A 25,396-nucleotide genomic window follows, 5' to 3' on the forward strand; every position below is an offset into this window, starting at 1 on the left:
GAGTTCTACTGTTTTATCTTGTATCATCTGTCAATGTTATATAAGCAGTGCATGCGTGTGTGCATGTATGCGGACAAACTAGATCTGGGGGACTGGTAGTGGTGCATCCTGGGATATAGTAAGCTCAGCCAATAAGAGACTTCGCTCTTTGGCATAAGCGTGCCGAGTCGGAGCCGAGAATCGGCTCCGAACCCATCAGTCAGAATGTAGGTGAGATGGATCCCAAACATCTGAAGTTATGGTGAGTACATAACTAAAAGTTTAAGGGTTTACAGTTTTGGTTGGAGGTTCGTCAAGGAAATATAGGGTTAGGTCTTTTGAGAATAACACGTGCAACACATATCTCACAAAGCCAGTGTGCCGAACAGTCACAGCCCTTAAGACTAAACAACACACCTGATACACTTGTAATAGGTGACTATCGTCAGGCACACTGACGTCCCGCTCACCAGGCTGAACAAGGAGAGGGTCACGGTGAGCAGCCTGTCGGGCGCTAGGATCCGCCACATAACACAAGCACTCAGGTCACTCCAAGGCAAGTACAAATATGACTCAGTCATTGTCCATGCTGGTGTGAATGACCTAAGACGTACCTCCCTGGACTACATGAAAAGAGACATAGAGGAGCTCTCTGAGTATGTAGCCCAGGCCGGTATGACCCTGACCTTGAGTAGCATCTTACCCTCACCAAGAATGATGCCACAATATGAAGACAAGATGATCAATTTCAACAATTGGCTTAAGAACTGGTGTCATTCAAAGGGGATCCAGTGCCTGTCAGCTTGGGATGATATGCTCAACAAGCCATGATGCTTCGCTAGGGACGGCTTGCACCTGTCACCCCTGGGCTTTTGGATATTGGCAAAGGCTCTCGCTACCCCCATAGTGCCTTTTTTAGGCAAGGCTCAAAAGACAAACCCACCTCCATAGGTATCACAAGGCATAAGAAACTAAGAGTAATGCTACTCAACGCCAGAAGTCTAAACCTCAAGATGCACGCACTCAAAACTCTCCTTAGCATGGAGAACATTGATATCTGTGCAGTAACAGAAACCTGGTTCAGGGCTCCTGAGAGCACCCCAGCACTACCAGGTTATACCTCATACCATGCTTTTCGGCCCCAAAACGTGGACCGAACCACAAAAGGAGGGGGAGTATCGATATTCATCAAAGATACCCACACCTCCAGGTTGGTGGCAAAGCACGAAGCATCAGAGACTATCCATGTGCAACTAACAGTGGGTAAAACTGCCTTCCAGTTTATAGCCTGCTACAGACCACCCTCCCAAACCCAGGAACCCCACTCGGCCTTCCTGAGAACACTGGAAAATATGAAGGTCTCTCCAAACACCATTATATTGGGCGACTTCAACTACCCAAACATAGACTGGGAGCATTACTCTAGCTCCAACACCCTAGCCCAAAGTTTCCTAGAATTTATAAACTCAAATGCTATGGAACAACTTGTTACCACTCCCACAAGAAGGGAAAACATACTGGACCTGGTCATCACCAACATGGGGACTCTATGCTCCAGACCAGAAATGTATCCCTCACTGGTAAGATCAGACCATAAACTAATCTCACTGGATATTCACATCCCGACCCCACCCCCTGCCCAGAAAACCACAGTGAAAAATTTCTCTAAAGCAAATTTCACACTTCTCAAAACTGAGGTGGAATCCTTCAAAGCCCCCGGGCCTGTGGAAAATATGACCCAGACCGCAGAATCTTTTATAAACGCATTCTATGAACACCTTCAGGAATGCATGGATCATGCGATCCCAAATAAAACCAAGACCCAATCCTCCAAAGGCAGACGTCCTGTCTGGTGGACCCCAGCCATAAACAAACTATACAATAGAAGGAGGAAGCTACTAAATGATAGAGCAAAATCCCAAAAAGGGAAGGCATCACTGATGAGTATTAGCAAAAAACTACGGGCACTCATAAAATTGTTTAAGGCCAGCTTTGAGAGAAAAATTGCACAGGACACTAAGGATAATCACAAGGCTTTCTTTAGTTATGTTAGGAACCTGGGTGGTAATCCCCAGATATGCTCAGAATTAGTCCAAAATGACAAAAAATACACCGAACCCACAGACATTGCCAACATCCTAGCTGACAGGTTCAGCGCAAACTTCTCCCCCCCCCCCAACCAAAAGGGCAAATATCCATCCCAGCAGAGTGCTGCCTCCTGACATCTCAGATGCTCAGGTAAGAGCCGCCCTCTCCAAAGCAAAAAACACAGCATCAATGGGACCAGATGGTGTCCTGGGCTGCGTCCTACATGAACTCCAAGAAGATCTAAACCCAAACATAAAACTACTGTTCAATCTCAGCCTTACTACAGGATATGTGCCCAAAGAGTGGCGTACAGCAACAGTGGTCCCTCTCCATAAAGGTGGTGCCTCAACGGATCCTGGAAACTATCACCCCATAAGCCTGACTAGCTTGGTCTGCAAAGCTATGGAAAGGATCATCATGGACCTCATAAATAAAGATATTGGGGACCTACAGACACTGGATACTACCCAGTTCGGCTTTGTTAAGGGCAGATCCTGCCTCTTAAACCTAGTTGATTTCTTTGAAACAGTCACCAAGGCCATTGACGAGGGGAAGGTGGTCCACACAGCCTACCTGGACCTCGCAAAAGCCTTCGATACAATTCCCCACTCGGGCATTATAGACAAGCTCACCAGCTTAAATATAAACCCCTATGTCATTAGATGGATTGCAAACTGGCTCATGGACAGAACCCACATGGTTAGAATTGCTGGAGCCATGTCAGACTCCAAACCAGTTACAAGTGGTGTCCCACAAGGCTCAGTCCTGGGACCTCTCTTGTTCAGTATATATTTCTCGGAGGTACAGGCCAACACGGAAGGACTGTGGCTGACCAAGTTTGCAGATGACTGCAAACTGGGTGCCATAATCAACTCTCCAGCCGACACACGCATCCTCCAAAAGGGCCTCATAGAAACAAACAACTGGTGCCAGAGCCATGGCCTCAAGCTAAATGCCAAAAAGTGTATAGTCATCCCCTTTGGCAAAAACAAAGTGCTCACAAATTACCACATAGGGGGTAATCCATTAAGTACAGAAGAAGTAATTAGGGACCTGGGGACCCAAGTTGATAGCAATCTCTCATATGACAACCACGTGGCCAAAGTGGTTAGAAAAACATTTTATATAGCTCACCTAATCATGAAGGGATTCACATCTAGATCAGGGGAGGTCATCGTGCCTCTTTACTCATCCCTCATCAAGCCCATAATTGAGTACAATGCCCCTTTTGGGATGTACCGTACCAGACACCTGCAGCAACTGGAAAGACCCCAAACGTACCTCACCATGAGGATCAAAGGGCTCAAACAGATGCCATATGCTGCCCGGTTAAAAAAACTCCAGCTCTACTCAGTGGCATACCGCCTGTTCAGAGGCAATCTGTGCCTGACGTATAAAGCCATGTCCAACCCGGAATTAATGGACATGCTGCACCTCAGAAAATCCAAATCCCATCGAGCTATGCGCTCGAGAGACTTGAACCTCAGCACTGAAATAAATAGGACATGCTGGAGGGACAGATTCATAACCCAGAGGCTCCCTTCACTCTGGAATAAAATCCCAGTCCAGGTTAGGCAGAGTCCCTCATTGACTCTCTTCAAGAGGAATCTTGATGAGTGGATGGGAGATCGTAGGTTTACCCCGGGTATCACTTCTGTGTCACTGTTAGACAGAGGCACAGTATACTAACCTCGAAAAAGGGCATAGCAAAATAAATTTAAAATGGGTGGCGAAAGCCAAACACATTCTGGCTAGGCTTATAAATGCCCTAGGGCAGATAGCCTACTATGAACCTATGAACCTATAAGAGTTTAAGTTATTGAGCTTGGATAAGCGTGGGGAGAAATATGATCTTGGTTAATTGAGGAGGAGCTAATCTGGGTTGGAGCATTGGCAAAGCCAGTGTGACTTAAAATGGAGTTTTAGGCTCTTTTTGAATTGGCCTAGGGAGGTAGTAAGAGTGAGGTTGTAGGGGAGGGAGTTCCATATTTTTTTCCAATGGAGTTGGCAAACAGAGTATTGCCCCATTAGTTATAGGATTTGATTGTTTGGACAAGTAGCCTATTTGATGAGCGAAGACAGCTTAGGTTGGTGTAAGGAACAATTAAATTTTTTCAGTGCAGGAGTGTTATCAGGTTGTTTGAGAATTTTAAAAGCTTCTATGAGTTGGTTCAGCTGGAGAAGGTTTGGTAGTTCTATCCAGCCTAGGTTTTTTAGGTTAGCGCAGTGGTGAGTTCTATAAGGCATACCAGTTGCAAATCTGGCAATATGATTATAGCAAGATGAGAGTTTGTTTAGGTCGGATTTGTTAAGGTTAGTAAGCACGGGAGAGGCTTATAGAAGGGTAGAGAGAAGATGTGAGCGGGAAATGGCCACTTTGGCAATTGGAGTTAGGAAAGTTTTTATCCTGTACAATGACCCAAGTTTCTTGTTAACGGTTTTAATGGTATGGTTAATGTGCATGTCGAATCTAAGTTTATTGTCTATGGTAACTCCTAATAGTTTAGTATAGGAGTCTGGGGAGATGATAGTCCCATTGTTGGATTGTATGGTAAAGGATATAGGAGAGGGTTTATGGGTTGGATGGAAGAGTAGTAGTTTGATTTTGTTTGGGTTCAAGATCAGATGACGCCCTGATAGCCAGTTTTCTACTGTAGTAAAAATGTGCTGGGTTGTAGATAGTAGGTTAACTGGGGAAGTATCAGAACATACTAGTGTAGAGTCGTCAGCATATTGAATCCAGGTGGCCTCAGGGATGACTGTATGGAGGTCATTAATAAAGACTGAAAAGAGAAGAGGTCCTAATATGGAGCCTTGAGGAACCCCTATGGTATTAACTAACAGGCGCGAGAGCTTATTCTGCCAGAGTACCGCTTGTTGCCTGTCAGAGAGGTAGACATGAAACCAGTTTAGAGCTTGGTTGTCTAAGTTCAGGATTTTCAGAGTGTGGAGAAGCAGCTGGTGGTTCACCATATTGAAGGCTTTAGACAGGTCCAGAAAGAGAGCAGAAGATTTTTTTTTTGTTATTCCGGTTATGGTTAATAATGTCGGTAAAAGAGAGGAGGGCAGTGGATGTACTATGGTGGGCTCTGAATCCGTGTTGTGAATTGGTTTGTAGATTATTCTTGATGAGATAGTGTAGAAGTTGTTTTTGCACACACTTTTCCATGATTTTGGCAAGTGGTGACAATATGGCTATTGGTCTATAGTTTGATAGTTATGTGGATGAGCTGCCTTTATGGAGTGGTATAACATAGGATATTTTCCATATTGAGGGGATTGTGGACTCTGTTATGGTTCGATTAATTAGGATTGAGACGGGGTATGTTATGACATCTGCAGCTTTTTGCAGATATTTGGCTGGGAGAAGATCTGCAGAAAGGGTAGTTGGCTTAAGCTTTTTCAATAAGGATCGGATGAGGGAAGTAGAGACAGGTTGGAGGTTAAAGGAGAGGAGTGACTTGGATATAGGATCTGTTATTGAGGTGCAGGTAGCCGATAGTTGGTTGGCTAAGGATTGAATAGTCTCAGTAAAGAAAGTATTAAAGGTATTTGCTACTTCTACTGGGCTTTTATCACATAATGTTCCTGGGGTAGGAGTGGAGGATTTACCTGGCTGGAGAAGATTATTTAAACCCACCCAGAACTTTTGAGAATTGTTTTGATGTTTATATTGTAGTTGGCAGTAGTAGTCTTTTTTGTCAGTTGTGATGGCTTTTTTAGTCTCATTTCTTAGCTGATGGAATTTAATACAGTCTAGGGGTGACTTTGTTGTACGCCATTTGTCCCATTCTTTGTTTCTAAGTTTGATTTTTGATTTGGAGTCTTTTGTTAGCCAAGATGCTATTTGTGTTTTAATTTTGATTGATCTTTTTGGAGCATGAGAATCTAATATGGTTAGAAATGTGGAGTTGAAATTTGTTACAGCCTTATCTAGGGGAAGATACTTTAGTGTTGACCAATTACAGGATTTGAGTTCCATTTGAAATTTTGTGAGGTCAAATTTTTTTCTTATTTCTAACTGACCTGTAAATGGGCAGTTTAGAACTTACTATTTTGTCTTTCCTTATGTATGTGATGAGGTGATCACTAAGGTCATTGGGAAGGGTCCCAGACATGTACATATGGGGATGAGTATTAATGAGTATCCAATCAAGGATACTCTCTTTTTGGTTAGAATTACCTATTCTGGTGGAGGTGGATATGGTCTGAGAGAATACATGGAGGTTTATATGAGTGGGGTTGGAGTCTGATGAGCATAGGTTCCAGTCAATATTGACATCACCCAGCACTATAGTTTCTTGAGGGTAGTTGTTAGCTAACCAATTTAGAGTGTTCTCCAGTGTGTCAGAGTTATTTCCGGGGGGGGGGGGATGTAGATCCCAATTAGATTTACACTTTTTTGTTTATTGAGTTGTAGTTTTAGAGCTAATATTTCAGCATTGGAGATCTGGGGTGGTTGAGTGGGGATAAGTGTGATGTTAAGTGTGTTTTTGTATAGCACGGCAATCCCACCTCCCTTTTTCTTTGTACGATCAGCCCTAAGTATATTATAACCAGGTGGTAGGATCTCATTATCTTTGGTTGATGGTTTAAGCCAGGTTTCTGTTAGACACATTATGTCAGGGAGGTAAGTTGCTAAAAGGGCATGTAGGTTATGTACCTTATTGTTTAGGCTTCTTATGTTTAGGTGGTAAATTTGGAGGGAGGTAGATGACCTGGGAGAAAATGGTGGACTATCAGAGTTTGGGGATGACGATGGGCCTGGGTTAGGATGGATGTCTCTATCTTTAGTGATATTTTTTCTTAGGTAATCTAATAGTTTCATGAGTTTAAATAGTAATTTTTGACCATATTTGGATTTAGGGTGCTTTTGGTTTGTTTTGTTAAGATACTAGTAATTAGGCTTAGTTATTTTTGGGGCCAGATAGTGGGTGGTATATTCAATACTAAGTGAAGATAAGGGGGTGCTGGTTTGGTATTTGGGGTAGTGGAATCCTGAGTATTGCTGATCTTCATATTTAGTTAGTAAGTATGGTATAATTATAAGCGGTAGAATGAAAGGTATAGTTTTGAGTTTTGGCTTTACAATAGTGGGAGGAATGCTATTCATTGTCTTAGAGTGATGGTACATTGCCTTAGAGGGATGTTAATGGTTAAATTGGTAAGTGATGGGAGGGGGAAGGAGATGATAGGGAAGTGGCTTTGTATGGCTAGAGTAGGGATGGGGTGTGGTTAGGTAACTATAAATGTAGGAGTACTGGGGGTGGGTGGGATATGGGGGCAGGGTGTGACGCGGAGCGAGCCTGAGCAGAGTGGGGCTAAATCTGCACAAAACTTTCCAATAGCCAGTGAATAAGTAAGTGTTTAAGGTACCCTCTTATTCTACTATATAGTTCTTCAAGCATGAAACTATTTCCTCTCTCTGTTGTAAATGTGAACTGTGATTTCTGCTAGACTTATCTAGGGGAGTTGCTGTAATTAGCTGGGATTAGGTGATTTACTGCCGTGTTTTAAACCCAGTACGCTAGCTTTAAAAGTAGTAATTATAAGCTTTATTTGTGCTTTACTGTAGGTAAATATTGACCTTGGCCATTTGTTATGATTGTAGTGGGGCTGTAGAATAGAGCTTGTCCGTGCGTTCACAGCAAGTATAGCGACCCTCCTTAAAGCAGGACTTGTGGGTTGTAGCCAAGTGGGGGCTTAAAGGACATTACCTAAATGAAGATACAATACAGTAACACAATGCTTACTTTAAAACACTTATATCTTTCTTACACAGTTAAGTTTGTTAAACAGTACAATTTCAAACAGGATACAGTCTAGCATCTATACAATGAGTATTTCAGATGTTAGTTTAGTAGTGACTGAAGTGGGTTTAAAATGTCCCTCTTTTACAAGAAGATTACTCCTCAATTAATAAGCATGTCAGCATGAAAATCTGTGCCCCCACACAGTATCTTTTAACTAATTCCCTTTATCAGTAGCCAAATAGTGGAGTACTTCCAACCCACAAGCAGAATAATCACATTAAATTACAGAATAGTCACATAGTTAAATTTTTTCAAGCGTTAATTAGTATCTCAGTGATTGGACAGTTTGTATTGCATCACAAATATAAAATGAGTATGTTTGATTTTATATCTAGTCTGATGAAGCAACTTTTATTGGTTGTGAAAGTGCTTACTTCTCTGCTATCGAAGATTAAAGTTTTTATGCAATTGTAATGCCGTGCATAACCAGCGTGTTTCTACGTTCACATATCCTGCTTCAACGTGGTTATTTCATCTGGAGTTTGGTTCTGTGCATTTTTGATCTCTTCGTCTTGCCTTCCAAGACGAAGGGCAATGAGTTTTTCACTCTGATTCCCCCCTCTGAAGGAGTCCCCAAAAGTCGCTCTAGTTCATGCTTGGCCCTCCGGTCTTCTTTATGCTTATCCTCCACTTCCCCCGATTCCAATGTTCATTCAGAAAGCACAATGGCTGGGGAGCTCAGTCATGCTTATTGCCCCCTTCTGGCCTCGCCAAGCATGGTTCCCTTCTCTGTGGTCTCATGTAGTGTGTCCTCTGTGGACGTTGAATCCAGTTTCAGATCTCCTTTCACATCCTTCAGGGATTCCATATCCAGATCGGGTCAGTCTGTAGTTCATCGCTTGGCTGCTCCAGTTCCCATGATAGTCAGGACTCCCACACTATTTTCTCTGGTTAAGAAGGTTTTGGTAGCAGCTCATAGATCTTCCACGAGGAAGGTTTATTTGAATTAGTGGAAGCATTTCTCAATTTGGGCATCTCAACAGGATTTGGTTCCCTTCACTGCTCCAATTCCTGTTATCTTGGAGTTTATAGCAGGCATTTCTCAGGTTTCTCTACAGTTAAAGTTCAGTTGGCAGCTTTTTTTAATTTCCACATAGGGATAATTCAGCTTCTCTAGCCTCTTCTAAGCTTTGCAAAGCTTTTCTTAAGGGTACTTTTTTTCTTAGGCCACAGATCAAGGACCCTGAGCCCCCTTGGGACCTTACTTTGGTCTTTCAAGCCTTGGTTTCTTCCCTCTTTGAACCTGCTGCTTCAGTGAATCTACATTTCCTGTCTTGAAAGGCAGCCTTTCTGATTGCTATTACTTCAGCTAAAAGATTCTCTGAGCTTCCGGCCTTATCGATTAAGCCCCCTTACATGATCTTCCATATAGACAAGGTATTTTTGTGTACTAATCCTTCTTTTCTGCCTAAAGTGACCTCAGAATCAAACATCAACCAGGTTATCAGCCTTCCTGTCTTCTTTCTGTACTTTCAAAATAAGGGAGAGTACAAATTGCACCTGCTGGATGTTCATAGACAAATTACGTTTTTACTTACATAGAACAAAGGCCTTCCGCAAGTCTGATCAGCTTTTTGTTTGCTATTGTAAACCCTTTTTAGGGAAACCTGTGTCAAAGGTCACCATTGCTCGTTGGATTTCTCATTGTATACTTTTGGCATAGTCAACCAAAGGAATGTCTCCTCCAGGTCAAGTTAAGGCTCATTCTACTAGGTCTATGGCTGTTTCAGCTGCCTTTTGGTCCAGAGTTTCCTTGGATGACATTTGCTCTGCGGCTTACTGGGCATCTTCCAATACTTTCATCTCCCATTACAAGTTGAATCTTCTATCCAGAAGTAGGGCATCCTTTGACTACACTGTGTTACAGAATATCCTTCCATGAGAGCCTCCCAGGTGTTTGGAAGGTGGGGACTCTGTCCCACAGGTTGAAGAGCAAACGAAGACATCAACTTCAGATAAAGAAGTTATGTACTCACCATAACATTCCATCTGAGTTGTTGTTCTTCATTTGTCTTCAACCATACCTTCCTCCTTCCCCCTGCCTTATATGGGCTGTGTGGTGGTCTCGCTGGAAAAGACATGTCCCTTTCTTTGGCATAAATGGCCATTCCTTATGATACTTTCTGGGTTATTGTGCCAAGAGATAAGACGTTGTTCAGGTTGGGTTGCAGTGATAGGCAGCAACCTCGATCTGAAGGGAGGAAGGAGACAGGGGGCATTATGGGTATGGAAGGAGCTTGCAGCTCGGATCCGATGCTAGAGAAATGTGGCCGAGTTGGTTCAGTCCCAGATCTGTATCCCACAGGTTGAAGACAAATGAAGAAACCAACTCAGACAGAATGTTATGGTGAGTACATAACTTCCTTTTTCTTTCAGTTCTTTTGCTTCAACTTCAGTCTTAAACCGGATCATTATTCTTTTTTTTTTGTCTGTAAAAAGCTTGAACCACATATTCTGACCATGGATAAATTACTTTTGTTCATATATACCCCCAAAATTTTCCATGACTTGCCCAATCTCAAATGTCAAGTCACAAAAAGTCTTTTTTTAATTAAAATAAATGCTCTTACCTCTTTTGCTTTGACACCCAGAGGTGCTATGACAGAGTCCCAAACCTCATACCGGTCCAAACTTTCTTCGTTTTAACTGCTCACACATACTGTATACTTATTTTTTATTTCTTTTATTTCTTCTTTCTTTGTTTTTTCTTTTTCAACAGATTGTGCATATGTTTTTGTCTCAAGAACTTTTTCTGGCAGTCTCTTCTTTTTCCTCCTCTGTTTGTTCCATGATGTCACTCCATGAAATTGCTGCTCCATTTTTGGCTCACTTTGGTTTACCATTTCTTCCAAATAGTCATCCTGCTACCACCCTGCCCGATTGGAAGGTTGTAATTATGCATTTTTCAGAGGTAATTGTCTCTCTCAAACAATCTCCTCTGAAAGTTTTCCTCTGAATCCATCCCTCTTTCAACTACAATCTCCTTTTCCTTCACAGTCTCCTTTTTCTCCAGTGTCACTGCTTTTGGGCACCCACATCATCAGAAAAAAAAATTTGGTAGAGATTCTACCATTTTGACTACATTTTCAGTAACTTTCATTCCATGCTGAATCAGCCATGCTTTCTCCCTGTTTTTCCAGGCCTCCTCAGTGCCTGGAACAGGAAAAGGAAGTCCATTGTGTCACACACAAATGCTTCCCCCTACTGCCAAGAGTAGGGGAAGTTCCCAGGTGCCCTGGTCAAATTTCCTTTACTGGTGTGAATACCACCTCAGGTCTTCTCTGAATAGAGGTCTCCAGCCTAGTGTGACTAACCTGGTCAACAAAAGATAAATAAAAAATAAAAATCACTGTTGCAGTAGCGTCAACCTCCCTTCATCTCCCTATTTTTTTGGTATTTTTTATGTCAAGTCGTATAATTTTTATTATTATGTCCTTATCTGGTAGGGCTGTTGCTGCTTTCTAGTAAGTCAAGAAAGAGCTGAAGTTTTGGTCCTGTAGCCATTGTTTTATATTGCTTTCCTTGTACTTTACAATGGCTAAGGGGATGGAAGGTACCTCAAAGCTTTCAAATCTGGCCAACTGCAATAGTAATTTATTTGAACATATACTGTTATGGCAAGTTTACTTACAAAACTGTACTTTTCTCAATATGATATCTAAGATATTGCTGTCTCTTACTGGATTTCACATTACTTGTTTGAACTGTTTTGAATTATATAATCAAAATATGGGCACAATTATTAGATGTTGACTGTCACTCTGTCAGTCCCTTTAAAGATCAGCATCCATTGATCCTTGTCTTGTTTCTGTCTTAGTGTTGTTTGCCTAATTTTTTAAAGTTGCTGATTCTACAGTTGTTTTCCTTATTTTATGTTTTTTTATTGCCTAAACTTTATTTTTGTGTTTTTCCAATCTGCATTTATCTTTAATTTGCATTTTTTTTCATTTCTGTCTGTCTCTTGTATTATTTGCAGGAATGGTTTGTCTTCTGTTCTTCTGTACTTCTCATCTGACCAAAATGTCTCCCTGTTGAAATGTCAGGACTTGGAATGCTAAGTCAAGAAACACTAAAAAAAAGAAGACCAAAAAAGACCAATATCAAACATTGATCTTCTCCTTTAAACTTTTTCTTGCAGGGGGTGCAAGGCTTCCTGCACCCCCACATGCGGGAAACTCCCAGGCTTATATATAACAATTTCAAGATTATCATACCTCAGAGATAAGGGAATATTCTGAGAAATGGAAATCTCTAGCATAGTATATATAAGTCCAGAATTTTGGTCATTCATTCTGCGTTGCAAGTCTCAACATTTCAAATAGTTACAGACAAAAACACTGTTACAGAACTCCTACTTTGTAATGTTTGTGTCCAGTAATTTTCAGCATTGTACATCTTGAACTGTTTATGGAATTGAATGTAAATAGATTTTTCCAAAAAAGGGGTCACAGTGGTCCAGTTTACCTATTTACTTAAAATTAGTATGTGTCTCATACTGATATTAATCTCAAGTATGTGTTGTAAATGCCTGGTGTCCTGGGGTTCAAATCCAGAGAGGGTGCTGTTTGTGTTAACAGAAAAAAAAGAAATAGTTATCACAGAGTTTAACTTTTTCCCATCACTGTATTATTACTGAGACTAATGCAGTCAATTGTATAGCATACCAAACTATCTTTATGTTCTTAAAGCATTGCAGGCTACATTGTTGGTACGACATCCAGAAAACAGAAAAATCCTTCTCAATTTTGATCCAAAAATCTTAGAAATAGTCAGAGAAGCTAAGTGTATGATAAAGATGGGCCTTGATATACCTCAACAAGCCAAAAGACTGATCAAAGCAGAGACTATTATAAAGGCGAACAAGCTGCATTTAGAGGTAAACTAATATTAATTTGATTACAATTTTCAAACTGGTCTGTTACAGTTTGCATTAAAAAGTCTGAATTGTTTTGCTACATAATAGTATTTGAATAATTTATTTTACATGACAAGTTATACATAGAAAATAATTATTTGTTTGTATAAATACTGATGTTTTACTGAAATTATATACAAAATCTACTGTCATGCAGTCTACCATTGTTTTATTGGCTTTACCTGCTATTTTGTAACCAAAAAAAATAACAATAAAAGTAATAATAACAGCACACAGTATAACATTATTATTATTATTATTATTATTATTATTATTATTATTATTATTATTATTATTGTTATTATTTTGGTTCCAGAGAAGAGACCTTCTTGGATCAAGTCTTTATGATTAATGTTTTCCTTTGTTTTGGAGGCTTAGACATTAGCATCTAAAAGAAGATATTACTGATGTTCTCTGGACATACAGAGTACAATACTTTCTGCAGAATAGTTTGTCTTGTTGATGGTGCTAACCTTTCCTGTTTCTTTTTTTTTTTCACTTTAACATGCAGTAGTTGTGATAGCATTCAACTGCTGGAAGCTGAAATTTATTTGACTAAATAGCAGTGGCAGTTTCTTTACTTTCCCCCATGTCATGTTATATATTTAGTCCACATATTTGATAAATTGGGAGGTGAACTGGCTGGGTTCCTTGCTGTTAGTCAAGATGAAAAGAGATGAAGTGGGGGTTGTGGACTGCCAATGACGTAGAATCAAGATGTCCGTCTGTACCACCAGTACTCCAACATTAGGAACAGGCTCAGTCTGCCGCTAGGATTGGCTCAGATAAGATGAGATAAGATGAAGTGGCTAACAGCCAGCTCTCCCACCACAGGAAGAGTGTTTGGGGAATACCACTATCTTAGGTATCTCTGGTATAGATCAGAAATCTTGCAGCTCAGTATTTGAGTAAGGGGCAGTAGCACATGTGCTGACATCTCAGCACATCACAGCTTTAGGTTAGGAGTTATTACCAGCTGCACATTACTCCTCCAGGGTAAAGAATTGTGACTGACTGTACATCATTCATTCAGGGTAGGGATCTGCCAACAGGGATGAATGCAATTAGGGGTACAGCCATGGGAAAATGGCCACAGGGTTTTTGCTAACTGGCTCTAGAAATAACATTGCATGGGCCATAGTGAAGGAACACATCTGGGATTGGTGATGAAGGAGCTATGTAGGTACCAAGTGAAAGACATGTGGTGTACAGGAACATAACTGGAAGGTCAGTGGCCAGGGAGTAGTAAAAAAGGAATACTGTGGAACTAGTATCATCATCTCCCATGTTTCATCAAAGGGAGGCATTTCAGAACAATGAGAGTGAAGAACATTTGTCCTTAATCTCAAGGCAGTACAGTCTCAAGTCTTTTCAGGATACAATATTAATGAAAAGAAAACAAAGGCAATAGCTATAAAATATGTACACACCCACACAAATTGGTTAAGCAATGTCCATATTTATGGGGATATGATAAAATGAAGTGCTTGGGAATATGTGTTAAAAAAGAATTCTGTTATGGCAGCTAAGGATATGTGGGAAGAGACTAAACAATATACTATATAAAAACAGAAAAACTGGAAGCTCTGTTTTAAGAATATGCATAACAAAATACAAGCAGTAAAAATGTTTTAGTCCATTTAGTTTTATACATGGGTTAGACATCTTTTGTCAGCCAGAGGAGAAGTTGTGGATAGCAGTTAATAAAGAATTGAAAAATGTTATCTGGGAGGACAAGAGTCAAGTGGGAAAAGTTGATCCTTCCAATAGAACAGGGTGGTTTGGGATTATCTGATTTGAAGGGGCATTTCAGAGCTATGCAGTTAAGGCTCCTATACATAGCACAAGCAGAAAGCTATAATTCAAAGTGGAAAGGGATGATGATGAAATGGGGGGGGGGTCTTAAGAAACAAGGATAAACTTGGATATTGGATGTTGATTCTTAAGGAGAATAAGAATAGCCATAAAAAATATTATATTCATAAAATAGGACTATGCCAATACTGGAATGGAGAAAGGAGATTCTGCCAATAGGGATGAATGCAATTAGGGGTACAGAGAGTAGGCAAGAGGGGGCTGGCATTTACTGGAGAAAACTGGGAAAGGAATGAAGGTTTTGGGAGCAAATAATTAGAGAAGAAAAGGTAATAGAAAAGGAAGAGGCCAAGAATTAATTTGAACTGCAGGCTAGATATTGCCTTTCCTTATGAAGGACTGATATTAGACTATAGGCATAGAGAAAGAAATAGGGGAATCCTAAGTGACAGGCTAAGATGGGCAGAGTTTTTAGTAGAATCTAGAACAGAAGCTGCTGTTAAAATGGGATAATTAGCAGTACATATAAAATATTGCATGATAACTATAGGAATCAGAGAAGGTTAGAAAGGATTGGGAAGAGAGATTGGATAAGCAATTCACAAAGAAACAATGGGAGGATATATGTATGGCTCCCAAATATGCAACAAATTCCATACAATTTAGGATCTTTGCTTAGAAGTGTTTGCATGGGTATTTATATACCCCAGTTTTCCCAGGTAGATGACAAATGTTGAAGGTGTGATAGGGAAGAGAGAGAGGTACCTGAGAGCATATGTTTTCTGGTGTAAGAAATATGTGGGTTGTTGTAGAATAGTGTGTGTCTGTGTTGTATCTTTAAGAAGCATTTCAAGGTCAGCACATGCACATAAATCCCAAGCATGTGTTGGGTTTAGTGCCATTTTGAGAGTACAGCCAGAGAGTGAGCATGTTTGAGTGTGATAGCTAGTTGTTTATACGTTTATCTAGGTTAATGTTATTAAGCCTCAATCCTGATGTGTTTGTACATAATAAAGCTGGTTGAATTAAACCCACAAATGCTCATCTGTTTCATCCTGACTGGATGAGCGACATGGTGTCAGAACCAGGATTTCAGAGACTGCTTTTCAGAGCCATGAGGTGCAGAGTCAACAGTGAAGGTAAACTAAGAGAATCAAATAGAAAAAAGGGGCCAGAAACAAACCAAAAGTAATGAAAACTTGTACAAACAATTTATTTTATAAAAAAAGAGATAAACGGCGCATTACAAGGGCACAGACCACATTATTAAACAAGCAAGATGCACAAAAAGTTTATTAATTAAACAAAATGTTTAAAATTAAGATATTTGATAAAACAATTTTCAGAAAAGCACATAATGGGTTTGGAATCACCTCAAAATTGCAAAATGAGCATGTAAAACAGTCATGTTTAGAGTGAAATGAACAAAAGAAAAGTATATGGTACATGAAAAAAAAAATTAAATGAGGAAAACAAATATAATAAAGGGCAAAAGGGGCATATTAAGCATAAATAAAGCAAGGCAACTGCATATTTTTTGGCAAAATACTGTGTTTTGGCATAAACTACTATGTTGCACTGACTGAAGCTATTAAGGGCATAAGTAGAGTTATTCAAAGTATCTCAAAGTGTGTAGAAGTGCTTACAGTGTGTGCTTATTACTGTGCATTTATTTTGAAGAGTTTATTTGTGTGCGAAGTGCAACTATTTCGTGAAGTGCAGTCAAAATACAGCCACTTTGAAAAGTTTCTTGTGCTGCGTGTCTATTTGCAGAGTGCCACCATTATAGAGTGTTTCTTGCACTGAAAAGAGTTATTTAGCAAAGTACAGCCATTTTGAGAAAGTTTTAGTGTTCTGTGTACTGTTTATTCGCAAAGTGCAATCACTTTGAAATGTTTTACTCTGAGCTTCTTCTGCGCAGTTTATTCACACAGTTCAGTTATTTTGAAATGTTTCTTACACAGATAAGGGATGATTTCAACAGTGATTTCAAAAGTATTCTTGTGCCCAAGAGACTTATTTCATAAAGTTCAGTTATTTAGAGGCTTGTTGTGTTATTGGGCATGGTTACAAGTACTGGCATAAATTTCTGGCATATGTAAATGTGTCTGTGTCTGTGTTTGTGCATACTTGCAAAAACCTTCACCTTCACTAGTATGTGTTAATATGGCAGAGGCATTTCATAAACCAGGACCACTTGTATTTGATCAGAATATTGCACAGAACTGGAGAATATTTGAGCCAGAATACAATATTTTTATACAGGCAACTTATTCTGACAAGGATACACGCACCAGGGCATTCATTTTTCTAAACCTAGCTGGGTTAGAGGCCACTGAAAGAGAGTGTTCATTGTGTATGCACCAGCAGTATATGAAGGAGAAGGTGAAAACTGTCATATTGTTGTACAGGCTGAATCAAGGGAAGACCCTGAGTATTTAAAATGCAAATTCAGGGAAATGTGCAACCCCCAGACAAATGTTATATTAGAGAGGAATTAGTTTTACACAAAAGATCAGAGGCAAGGGGGAATTTTTGCAACTTATATTACTGGCATAAGAGAGAGCTAAAACTTGTAGATTTGGTGACTTAAAAGATGAGTTAATAAAAGACAGGCTTGTGTGTGGGATTAATAATGCTGCAGTGAGAAAGATTTTGCTTCGTGGCAGTGATTAAACTCTAAGCAAAGCCATTGAGATTTGTCAAATCCATGAAGTTACAGAAAGGCATACAAGTATGCTTGCAAGTGATGATAAGAGCATGGTTTCAGCAGGCTGCAGAACAAATGTAGACAGCATGCAACACGCGGCTAGCAGAAGCAGGGCTAAGCACATGGTACCTGCTAACCCTGCAGGCTCCCCAGGTAAAACCCCTAGTTTTCCAGCAAGTTCTAAAAAAAGGACATGCTCGGTGCAGGACAAGGGTGAGTCAGCAATACCCAAATTAATCTTTATTGGTACCAGTCATGAGTCTAAAAGAGAGAAATGTTTAGCATTTGGTCAGCAATGGCACAAATGTAAAAAACTGAACCGTTTTCAAAAATTTTGCAAATCAAGTAAACCTCACACAATTATAAAGAAGGGTCACCTAAAAAAGCAAGTTGATCATATAGAGAATTGCATTTCTGCTTTATATTTAGATGGTGTGTCAGTAATTAGTGAGAGGTGTAATGCACTGAATTTGTTGGCAAAGAATAAAGTGTTTTGTATTGTCCGGATCAATGGTAAATCCACCTAGCTCAAATTAGACACTGGTTTAAAGTGTAATTTTATGTCTGCGGACACTTTTGCTAAGGTAAGAGCTGGTGATCAACTTAATGTGGCCAGTTGGGCAAGACTTGTTGCTTATGGAGGTGAAGAAATTCAGACCGAAGACTCAGTAGTGCTTTCATGTTATTTGGCTAGTAACTGCTGCAGCTTATTATTCTATGTAGTCCGAAGACTTGTGCAGTCATTGTTGGGTCTCAGAAACAGTTTGAGAATGAATTTGCTTTCCTTTACCAAAGAAGTTCATCATATAAACACATGTCCTAGTTCCAGTTTTACTGAAGCTATTTTCTCAGAGTATGCTGATGTTTTCGACGACAAGTTAGGAAAACTTCCAGTTGTGTATTCTATGAAGTTAGACCCAGAAGTCAGCCCAGTGGTCAAACCAGCAAGAAAAGTTCTGATAGCTATGCAGAATAAAATCAAAGCTCAGTTGGATAAAATGGTACAGCAAGGAGTAATCTGTCCAGTTACAGAACCAGCTCAATGGGTGTCATCCATGGTAGCAGCCCACAAAAAGGCTCAGATGAAATCAGAATATGTATTGACCCAAGAAATTTGAACAATACATTAAAGAGACCACATCATCCAATGTGTACAGTCGAGGAAGTCACAGCCTGTCTTGGATGCAAAAAGGTAATTTTGGCAAGTGATGCTTGATTGCAAATCTTAACTACTGACTACTTTCAGTACCCATTTGGAAGATATAGATTCTTAAGGATGCCATTTGGAATAAATTCTGCAAGTGACTTCTTTCAGCGTGCAATGGAGCAAATTTTTTCGGGTTATCCTTGTGACATAATAGTAGATGATTTATTGGTTGGAGCCAATGGTGAAGCAGAGCATGACAGAAACCTTAAAAGAGTTCTAGACAGAGCACATAAAGTGAACTTGAAGCTCAATCCTCTGAAGTGCAAATTTAGACTACCAGAAGTTACATATGTAGGTAATTTATTTACTAGCACTGGCTTGTGACCAGACCTGTCCAAGCAAGCAGCCATTCTTGAGATGTCAGCACCAGATAATGTTCAAACTCTACCAAATGTTCTTGGTATGGTCAACTATTTAGACAAGTTTATACCAGACTTCAGTGAGTTGACAGCACCTTTGTGAGAGCTGACATGCAAAAATGTTACATGGTTGTGGTTGGAACAGCACCAGAAAGCATTTGAAGACATGAAGCAGAAAATTGCTACCTCATCTACATTAAGTTACTATGATGTTAATAAACCAGTAATTCTTTCCTGTGATGCTTCAAAATTTGGACTTGGTGCAGTTATTCTTCAAGAAGGCAGACCAGTAGCCTATGCATCTAGAACACTTACCCAAACTGAAATGCAATATGCTCTAATTGAGAAAGAACATTTGGCAATAGTATTTACATGTTCAAAGTTTCATGATTATATCTATGGTCGAGCTAAAACTATTTCTCAATAACCACTGGTTATGCTCCTGTACCAACCCTGACTAACTTTTATCCTTAACTCTTATTTTCAGCCTACATCCACTACATTCCTCCCTACAATGCCTCTATATACTATGTTTTGCATATAAATCTATGTTTCCATATATATTATTGCTATTGTTCATTTTAAGTAGTATAATTATGCACATCTTCTGAAAAAAAAAAAAACATTTAGTTTTTAATTAATTTTTGTTATAATGTTTATGTAACAATGGCTGCTTTTTACTTTTTATGCTTTATTAATTTTTGCATGTTTTTCTGGAGCTTTTCTCCCCGGGCCTCTACTGAAAATGGACATGTATCCAGTTAGACTAGCCCGGTCAACAAATGTAAAATAAATAAATAAAAATATTCAGATTGAAACTGATAACCAACCTCTAGTTAAAGAAGCCTATACATTCAGCTCTAGCAAGATTACAAAGAATGATGCTCAAATCGCAAAAGTACAATTTCAAAATGGTCTGTACGAAAGGCAAACTTCTTTATCTGGTTGACACCTTACCTAGATCGCCCAGGAATACAACAGAAGAGCTTAATGGAGAGAAGGCTGACTTTGATGCCATGGAAATGCATAATTTTTTTATCATGAGACTTGATGAGCTGAGAGATCATACAAAGATATTTTTATTTTATTTTATTATTTTTTTTTATTTTACATTTGTTGACCGGGTTAGACTGGCTGGGCAGGTGCCCTTTTTCAGCAGTGACCCGGGGAGAAAAGCTCCATTAAGTACAAGTAAAAATAAAAATACAGCAGTCAAGTATTAATATAACACAGCTTATTCTAACAAATAGAGTTTGTCTTTTTGGCTATTTCCCGGTTAGGGATCGCCACAGCGGAACTCCGGTCTGCTAACGATTGGCAGTAGATTTTTTTTTTATGGTACCAAATTGCCAACCTGACGCCCAACCTTCAGCGAAGGCACACCCATTCACGCAAGTCTTTCGGAGGCCACTCGACCGCGGGGAGGACATGCAGACTCCACACAGAAGGAACTCCAGCCGAGAATCGAACAGGAGAACCTCTTGCTGTGAGGCAGCAACGCTACCACTGTACCACTGCAGAAATAGAGTAAACAATGAAAAAAAATTAAGAACTCTAAAACAGTCTATATAGTACAATCACAACAGAAAAGTAGACTATTTACAGTCTTTACAATACAATATGATTAAACAGTAGTTTAGAATAAAGGCCTTATAGAGTAAGGGAATGAAGTAAGATGTGAAGATGACAGTAGGTGGACAAGGAGGGGTTAGGAATTTGTATAGAGAGGAGAAGGATAGGGAAATAAGAGGCAGAGAGAATAAGGGTTAGGAGGACGGTCTAGATTTATATAGGGGATGGTGAATAGGAAAGTATGAAATGTGAAGAGACTGGAGGTTGAGAGTATAAAAAAACTAGTGGAATAGTATGATAGATCAAAGAGGGAGAAAGAGGGATAATATGTATATATTTTATGGTGGCTGAGTACAGTGGCAGTACCATTGATTTTTGAGGTGGTCTTTTAATGCTGATTTGAATACTTTTGTGTTGGTAAGGGACCGTACTTCTTGAGGTAGTTTATTCCAGGACATGGATGGGTGATAGCTATACAGTTTACATCCAGTTTTAGTTTTGGGTTTATAAATTTGGAGTAAGTTTTGATTAGAGGTTCTAAGTTGTCTGGAAGGAGAGTAATAAGAAATAAGTGGAGCAAGTGTTGGGCAGAAAGAAGGCAACTAAAGGATAGAGTGAATAATGGAGAGTTGAGAGAGTACAAGATAGTGAGGTAGTTCTAACCAGTCCATTTGTTTTAGTGAGATGCAGTGATGGGATTTATAGTTTTGATTTGCTGCAAAACGTGCTATTTTATTATAGGAGGTTTTGAGTTTGGTCAGAAGGGTAGAGTCAAGATTAGTAAGGATCTGGGAGCCATACATAAGACTGGGTAGGAGGTATGATTGAGAGAGTGTAATCCTGGCGTCGGAGGAAAGGAATATTTTTGATATGTAGAGTAGTCCTAGTTTTTGATGGTCCTTTTTGATACAGTTATTGATATGTATGTCAAACTTCAATTGGTCATCTATGGTTATTCCTAAGAGTTTGGTGCAGGATTCTACTTGTATGGAGGTGTTGTTAAGAGATAGTATGGAGAGAGTAGATTTGATATAGAATAGATTTTTTGGGGAAAAACAGTAGCAGTTTTGTTTTTTGGATTGAGTATGAGTTGATTGTTAGTAAGCCAGGATTCTATTGAGTTAAAGGCAGTTTAGGTGACAGAATGTAGTTCAGAGATGGAGCTGGCAATTGTGGTGATGGTTGAGTCATTAGCTTATTGAATTAGAGAAGTCAAGGGGAAAGCAGAGTAGAGATTTTTAGTGAAAATATTGAAGAGTAAAGGCCCTAAAACAGAGCCTTGGGGAACACCCATTTTGACAGATAGAGGTGGTGAGAGTACAGACTGCCATTTGACAGATTGGGCTTGATTGGCGAGGTAGCTAGAGAACCATGAAATTGCTTCGGGTGAGAAATTTAGTTCTTGTAATTTGTTTAAGAGGAGAGGGCGAGATACAGTATCAAATGCTTTGGACATACCCAGAAATAGGCAAGAAACTAGCTTGTGGTTGTCCCTGGCAAGAGAGAGTGTGTGGAGAAAGGATAGAAGTTCTGTGGTAGTGCTCTGTCTAGGTCTGAAGCCATGTTGAGTAGGAGTTATAAGGTTATTCCTAGTAAGATATAGCATGACCTGCTTGTGAACACATTTTTTGAGGACTTTGTAAAGAGGGGACAGGATAGCAGTTGGACGGAAATTTGAGATATCAGAGGAGTTGTCGCCTTTTTTGTATAGGAAGGGTATGAAACTGCTTCCATATGGCTGGGACTTCTCCTTCTGTGATAGAGTGATTAATTAGAATTGATACTGGTAGGGCAAGAGACTCTGATGCAAGTTGGAGAAAGTTAGGAGTATTTTATCTGTAGATGGGGAGCAGGGTTTTAAGTTGGGTAGTTTTGCCTTGATAAAGGAAGTTGGCACTGGTTTGAGGGAGAAGGAGTTGGAGGGAGGTGAGATTGAAGGAGGATTAGTGACAGGAGGATTTGAAGTAGATGGTGTATTAGACTTTAATAGCTTGGATATGGAGTCAATAAAGTATGAGTTAAATAGGGAGGCAATTTCTAGTGAGGGTTTGTCTGGGGATGGGTTAGGGGGAGAGGGATTGCCTGTGTGGAGTATCTGGTTAATTGAGTGCCAGAATCTTTTTGAGTTCGTTTTTAGTGCGGTAAGAGGGTTATAGTAAAATTCCTTTTTGTCTTTGTTTATATATTTCTTTGTTTTCCTTGCTTCTCTGTATTTTTGCATATCTTTAGGAAGTTTAGTTTGGGACCAGATTTTCCAAAGCTTGTCTCTATTTTTCATAAGGTTGAGAGTAGTTCTGGACAGCCAGGGTGAGACTGTAGATTTGATGCGTATAGTATGAGTGGGAGCTAGAGAGTCTAGTATGTTGAGAAAGATAGAGTTGAAGTGAAGGACAGTTTCTTCAAAGGGGAGATATTTTAGAACATCCCAGTTAACTTTAGAGAGGAGGGTGTTAAGAGTGTTAGGGTTAAAGTTTGAGAGTTTGCAACAGGTGATGTATCTGATTGGCTTAGACAATTGGGGGGAGAACCTAGTAATCTTTACTGGAGGGTGGTTACTTAAACAGTCTGGTAAGGTTTGGGGGTTGTGGTATTTCAAAGGTTGGGATACTAGTATCCAGTCTATTAGGGTATGAGAAGTATGAGAATTATTAGAATGGGTTGGGTGGGTGATAAGCTGAGAAAAGCCATATAAATTAATGTTAATTTTTGAGCTGTCATTAGTGATAGATAACCAGCTGATATTCACGTCCCCAAGGATAATACTTTCATTGTGAAAGTTATGAGTGAAGTAGGAGAGAATATTTTCTAATATGGGGATGTTATCACCTGGGGGTATATAAATTGCAGCAATGGTGATGGAGGAATGGTCATAAATTTTGAGATTTCCTATGATCAGTTCCGCAGGTACAAAGGATGGGGTAGGTTTAGGTAGCAATGTCAAGATGAAATGGTTCTACGCCTCCTCCTGTTTTGCTAGGGCGATCTAGCCATAATATGTTATATCCTGGGGGGAGGATGTCATTATCTGGGATATTTTAACCAGGTTTCGGTTAAGGAGACAATATCAGGGTTATGATCAGTTATCCAGGCATGGAGTTCACAGACTTTTAGTATAGTGCGAGTGTTGATAGAGTAGAAGGAAATGTGTTTGCTAGGAGGGGGAGGGGTGGATGAAGTGGTGGAGGAGATAGGTCCAGGGTTAGGGTGTATGTCACCAGATAGAAGAAGGGTTGGTAGTAGATGGAAGAACTTTCTAAACGTTATTTGGTAGTGGCAAAGTTTGGGCTTGCTTTGGGAAGTTGAAGGATAAGTAGGACTAATTTTATTTTGGGGAGTGGAGTGTTAAGAGGAAGGATGGAAGAAGAAATGATAATAGAGAAATGAGCAGTATGAGAGATTGAAAAAGGATTTGTGGGAGTTATTAAGATAGGGGATAGTACATAGGGATGGGATGTTACTAGGAGAAGGAGAGTAAGTGGGGGTAGGATGAGAACAGATACAGTAAGTGAAGACATAGTCTGTAAGAGTAGGATGGGTAGTGTAATTTAGAAGGTAAGTTATACGAGAGCAGGGTAGTATGGGTAGATGATCCAATTTTGCAAAAGCTCAACCACTACATTAATGCTGGATAGCAGTCAAAGCAATCCAGTGCACCACTTGAAGTGCAAACTTATTTTCTTTACAGAGATGAGATATTGATGGAACATGGCATTATTTTCAAAGGTCCTAAAATTGTTGTTCCTGCTTGCTTACAAAGCGAATACATCCAGATTTTGCATTGTGGTCACCCAGATTCAAAATCTACCAAAAGAAGAACAAGAGGACTAGTACTTTGGCCTTCTCTAGCAAAAAACATTGATAAAGTACTTTCTTCTTGTTCAGTATCCAATAGTACTAAACCACATTCGCAAAAAGAACCACTTCATCTAAGTCAGGATTCTGACCTACCTTGGTCAACAGTAGCCATTGATATATTCAAGTGGAACAATCAGCATTATTTACTGTTGGTAGACTCATATTCAAACTGGTTTGAGACTGATTTACTACCTAACCTAACGTCCACTGCTGTTATCACTAAGTTGAAACGTCATTTCTCAGTCCATGGTAGTCCACACAAATTTGTTTCTGACAATAGTACCCAATTTACCAGTCAATTGTTTGAGAAATTTGCAAAAGAATGGGACTTTGTACATGTTACTAGTAGTCCAGAATGTCCACAGTCAAATGGAGTAGCTGAACATGCAGTACAGAGTGCAAAGCAATTACTAGAGAAGTCAAAGTGTGACAATACTGGCCTGTTTTTGAATTTACTCAATCTCAGAAACATACCCTGTGATGATATACTTAGCTAGCCTGCTCAAAGACTTCTACTTAGGCAAACCAGAACAACACTGAGGCCTAAAGCAAAGAACAACAGAACAATCAGAGCCCAACTATACAGAAAACATTCTTTCCAGAAGTCCAGCTATGGTAAATCGAGCAGATTTCTTTGTCCATTGAAAGAAAGAGAGACAGTGAGGATACAAACGGCAAAAGGTTTCAACCGGTTTAGTCAAGTAACAGGTATGTGTGCCGAGCCGAAATCCTACTACGTAGAATCTGAGCGTGTGGAGTACAGGAGAAATGGGAGACATCTTTTTCCTGTATCAGAATTAGGTTCTACCTGACAAACCCCCCCACTATCCCAGACCACACTCCCACACTTACCTGCTGCCTCAACGTCGCTACTACCACGCCGATACCACACCACACACAGCCCATCCGGGCATCCGGCGTTGTTTGTTGTCCGTCGTGTGTCGGGTCGGTCTTTGTCATTGTTCTGCCACTCTGATTCCGCGTCGCCGGTCTTCTTTCGTGATCTTCTTTCTGGAATTCGCTTGTCGGTCTTCTGCGCTGAGAATTAATATTACAGCATTGTTCCTGTGGTACAGATTCTAG

At 39.8% G+C, this 25,396-nt stretch overlaps 1 protein-coding gene across 1 annotated transcript in view; it reads left to right on the top strand.

The window, feature by feature from the left end:
* LOC122816787 (dynein axonemal heavy chain 8-like) overlaps nucleotides 1–25,396 on the top strand; it is a 9,517,065-nt gene that overhangs the window by 2,300,244 nt on the left and 7,191,425 nt on the right. Inside the window, 1 exon segment of the mRNA XM_044089814.1 lies at nucleotides 12,569–12,756. Within this exon segment, the coding sequence (XP_043945749.1) occupies nucleotides 12,569–12,756 (188 nt within the window).

This window comes from Protopterus annectens, chromosome 1.part1 (genome assembly GCF_019279795.1).
Source record: "Protopterus annectens isolate FY-2018-M chromosome 1.part1, PAN1.0, whole genome shotgun sequence".
Classification (NCBI taxonomy): Eukaryota; Metazoa; Chordata; order Ceratodontiformes; family Protopteridae; genus Protopterus; species Protopterus annectens.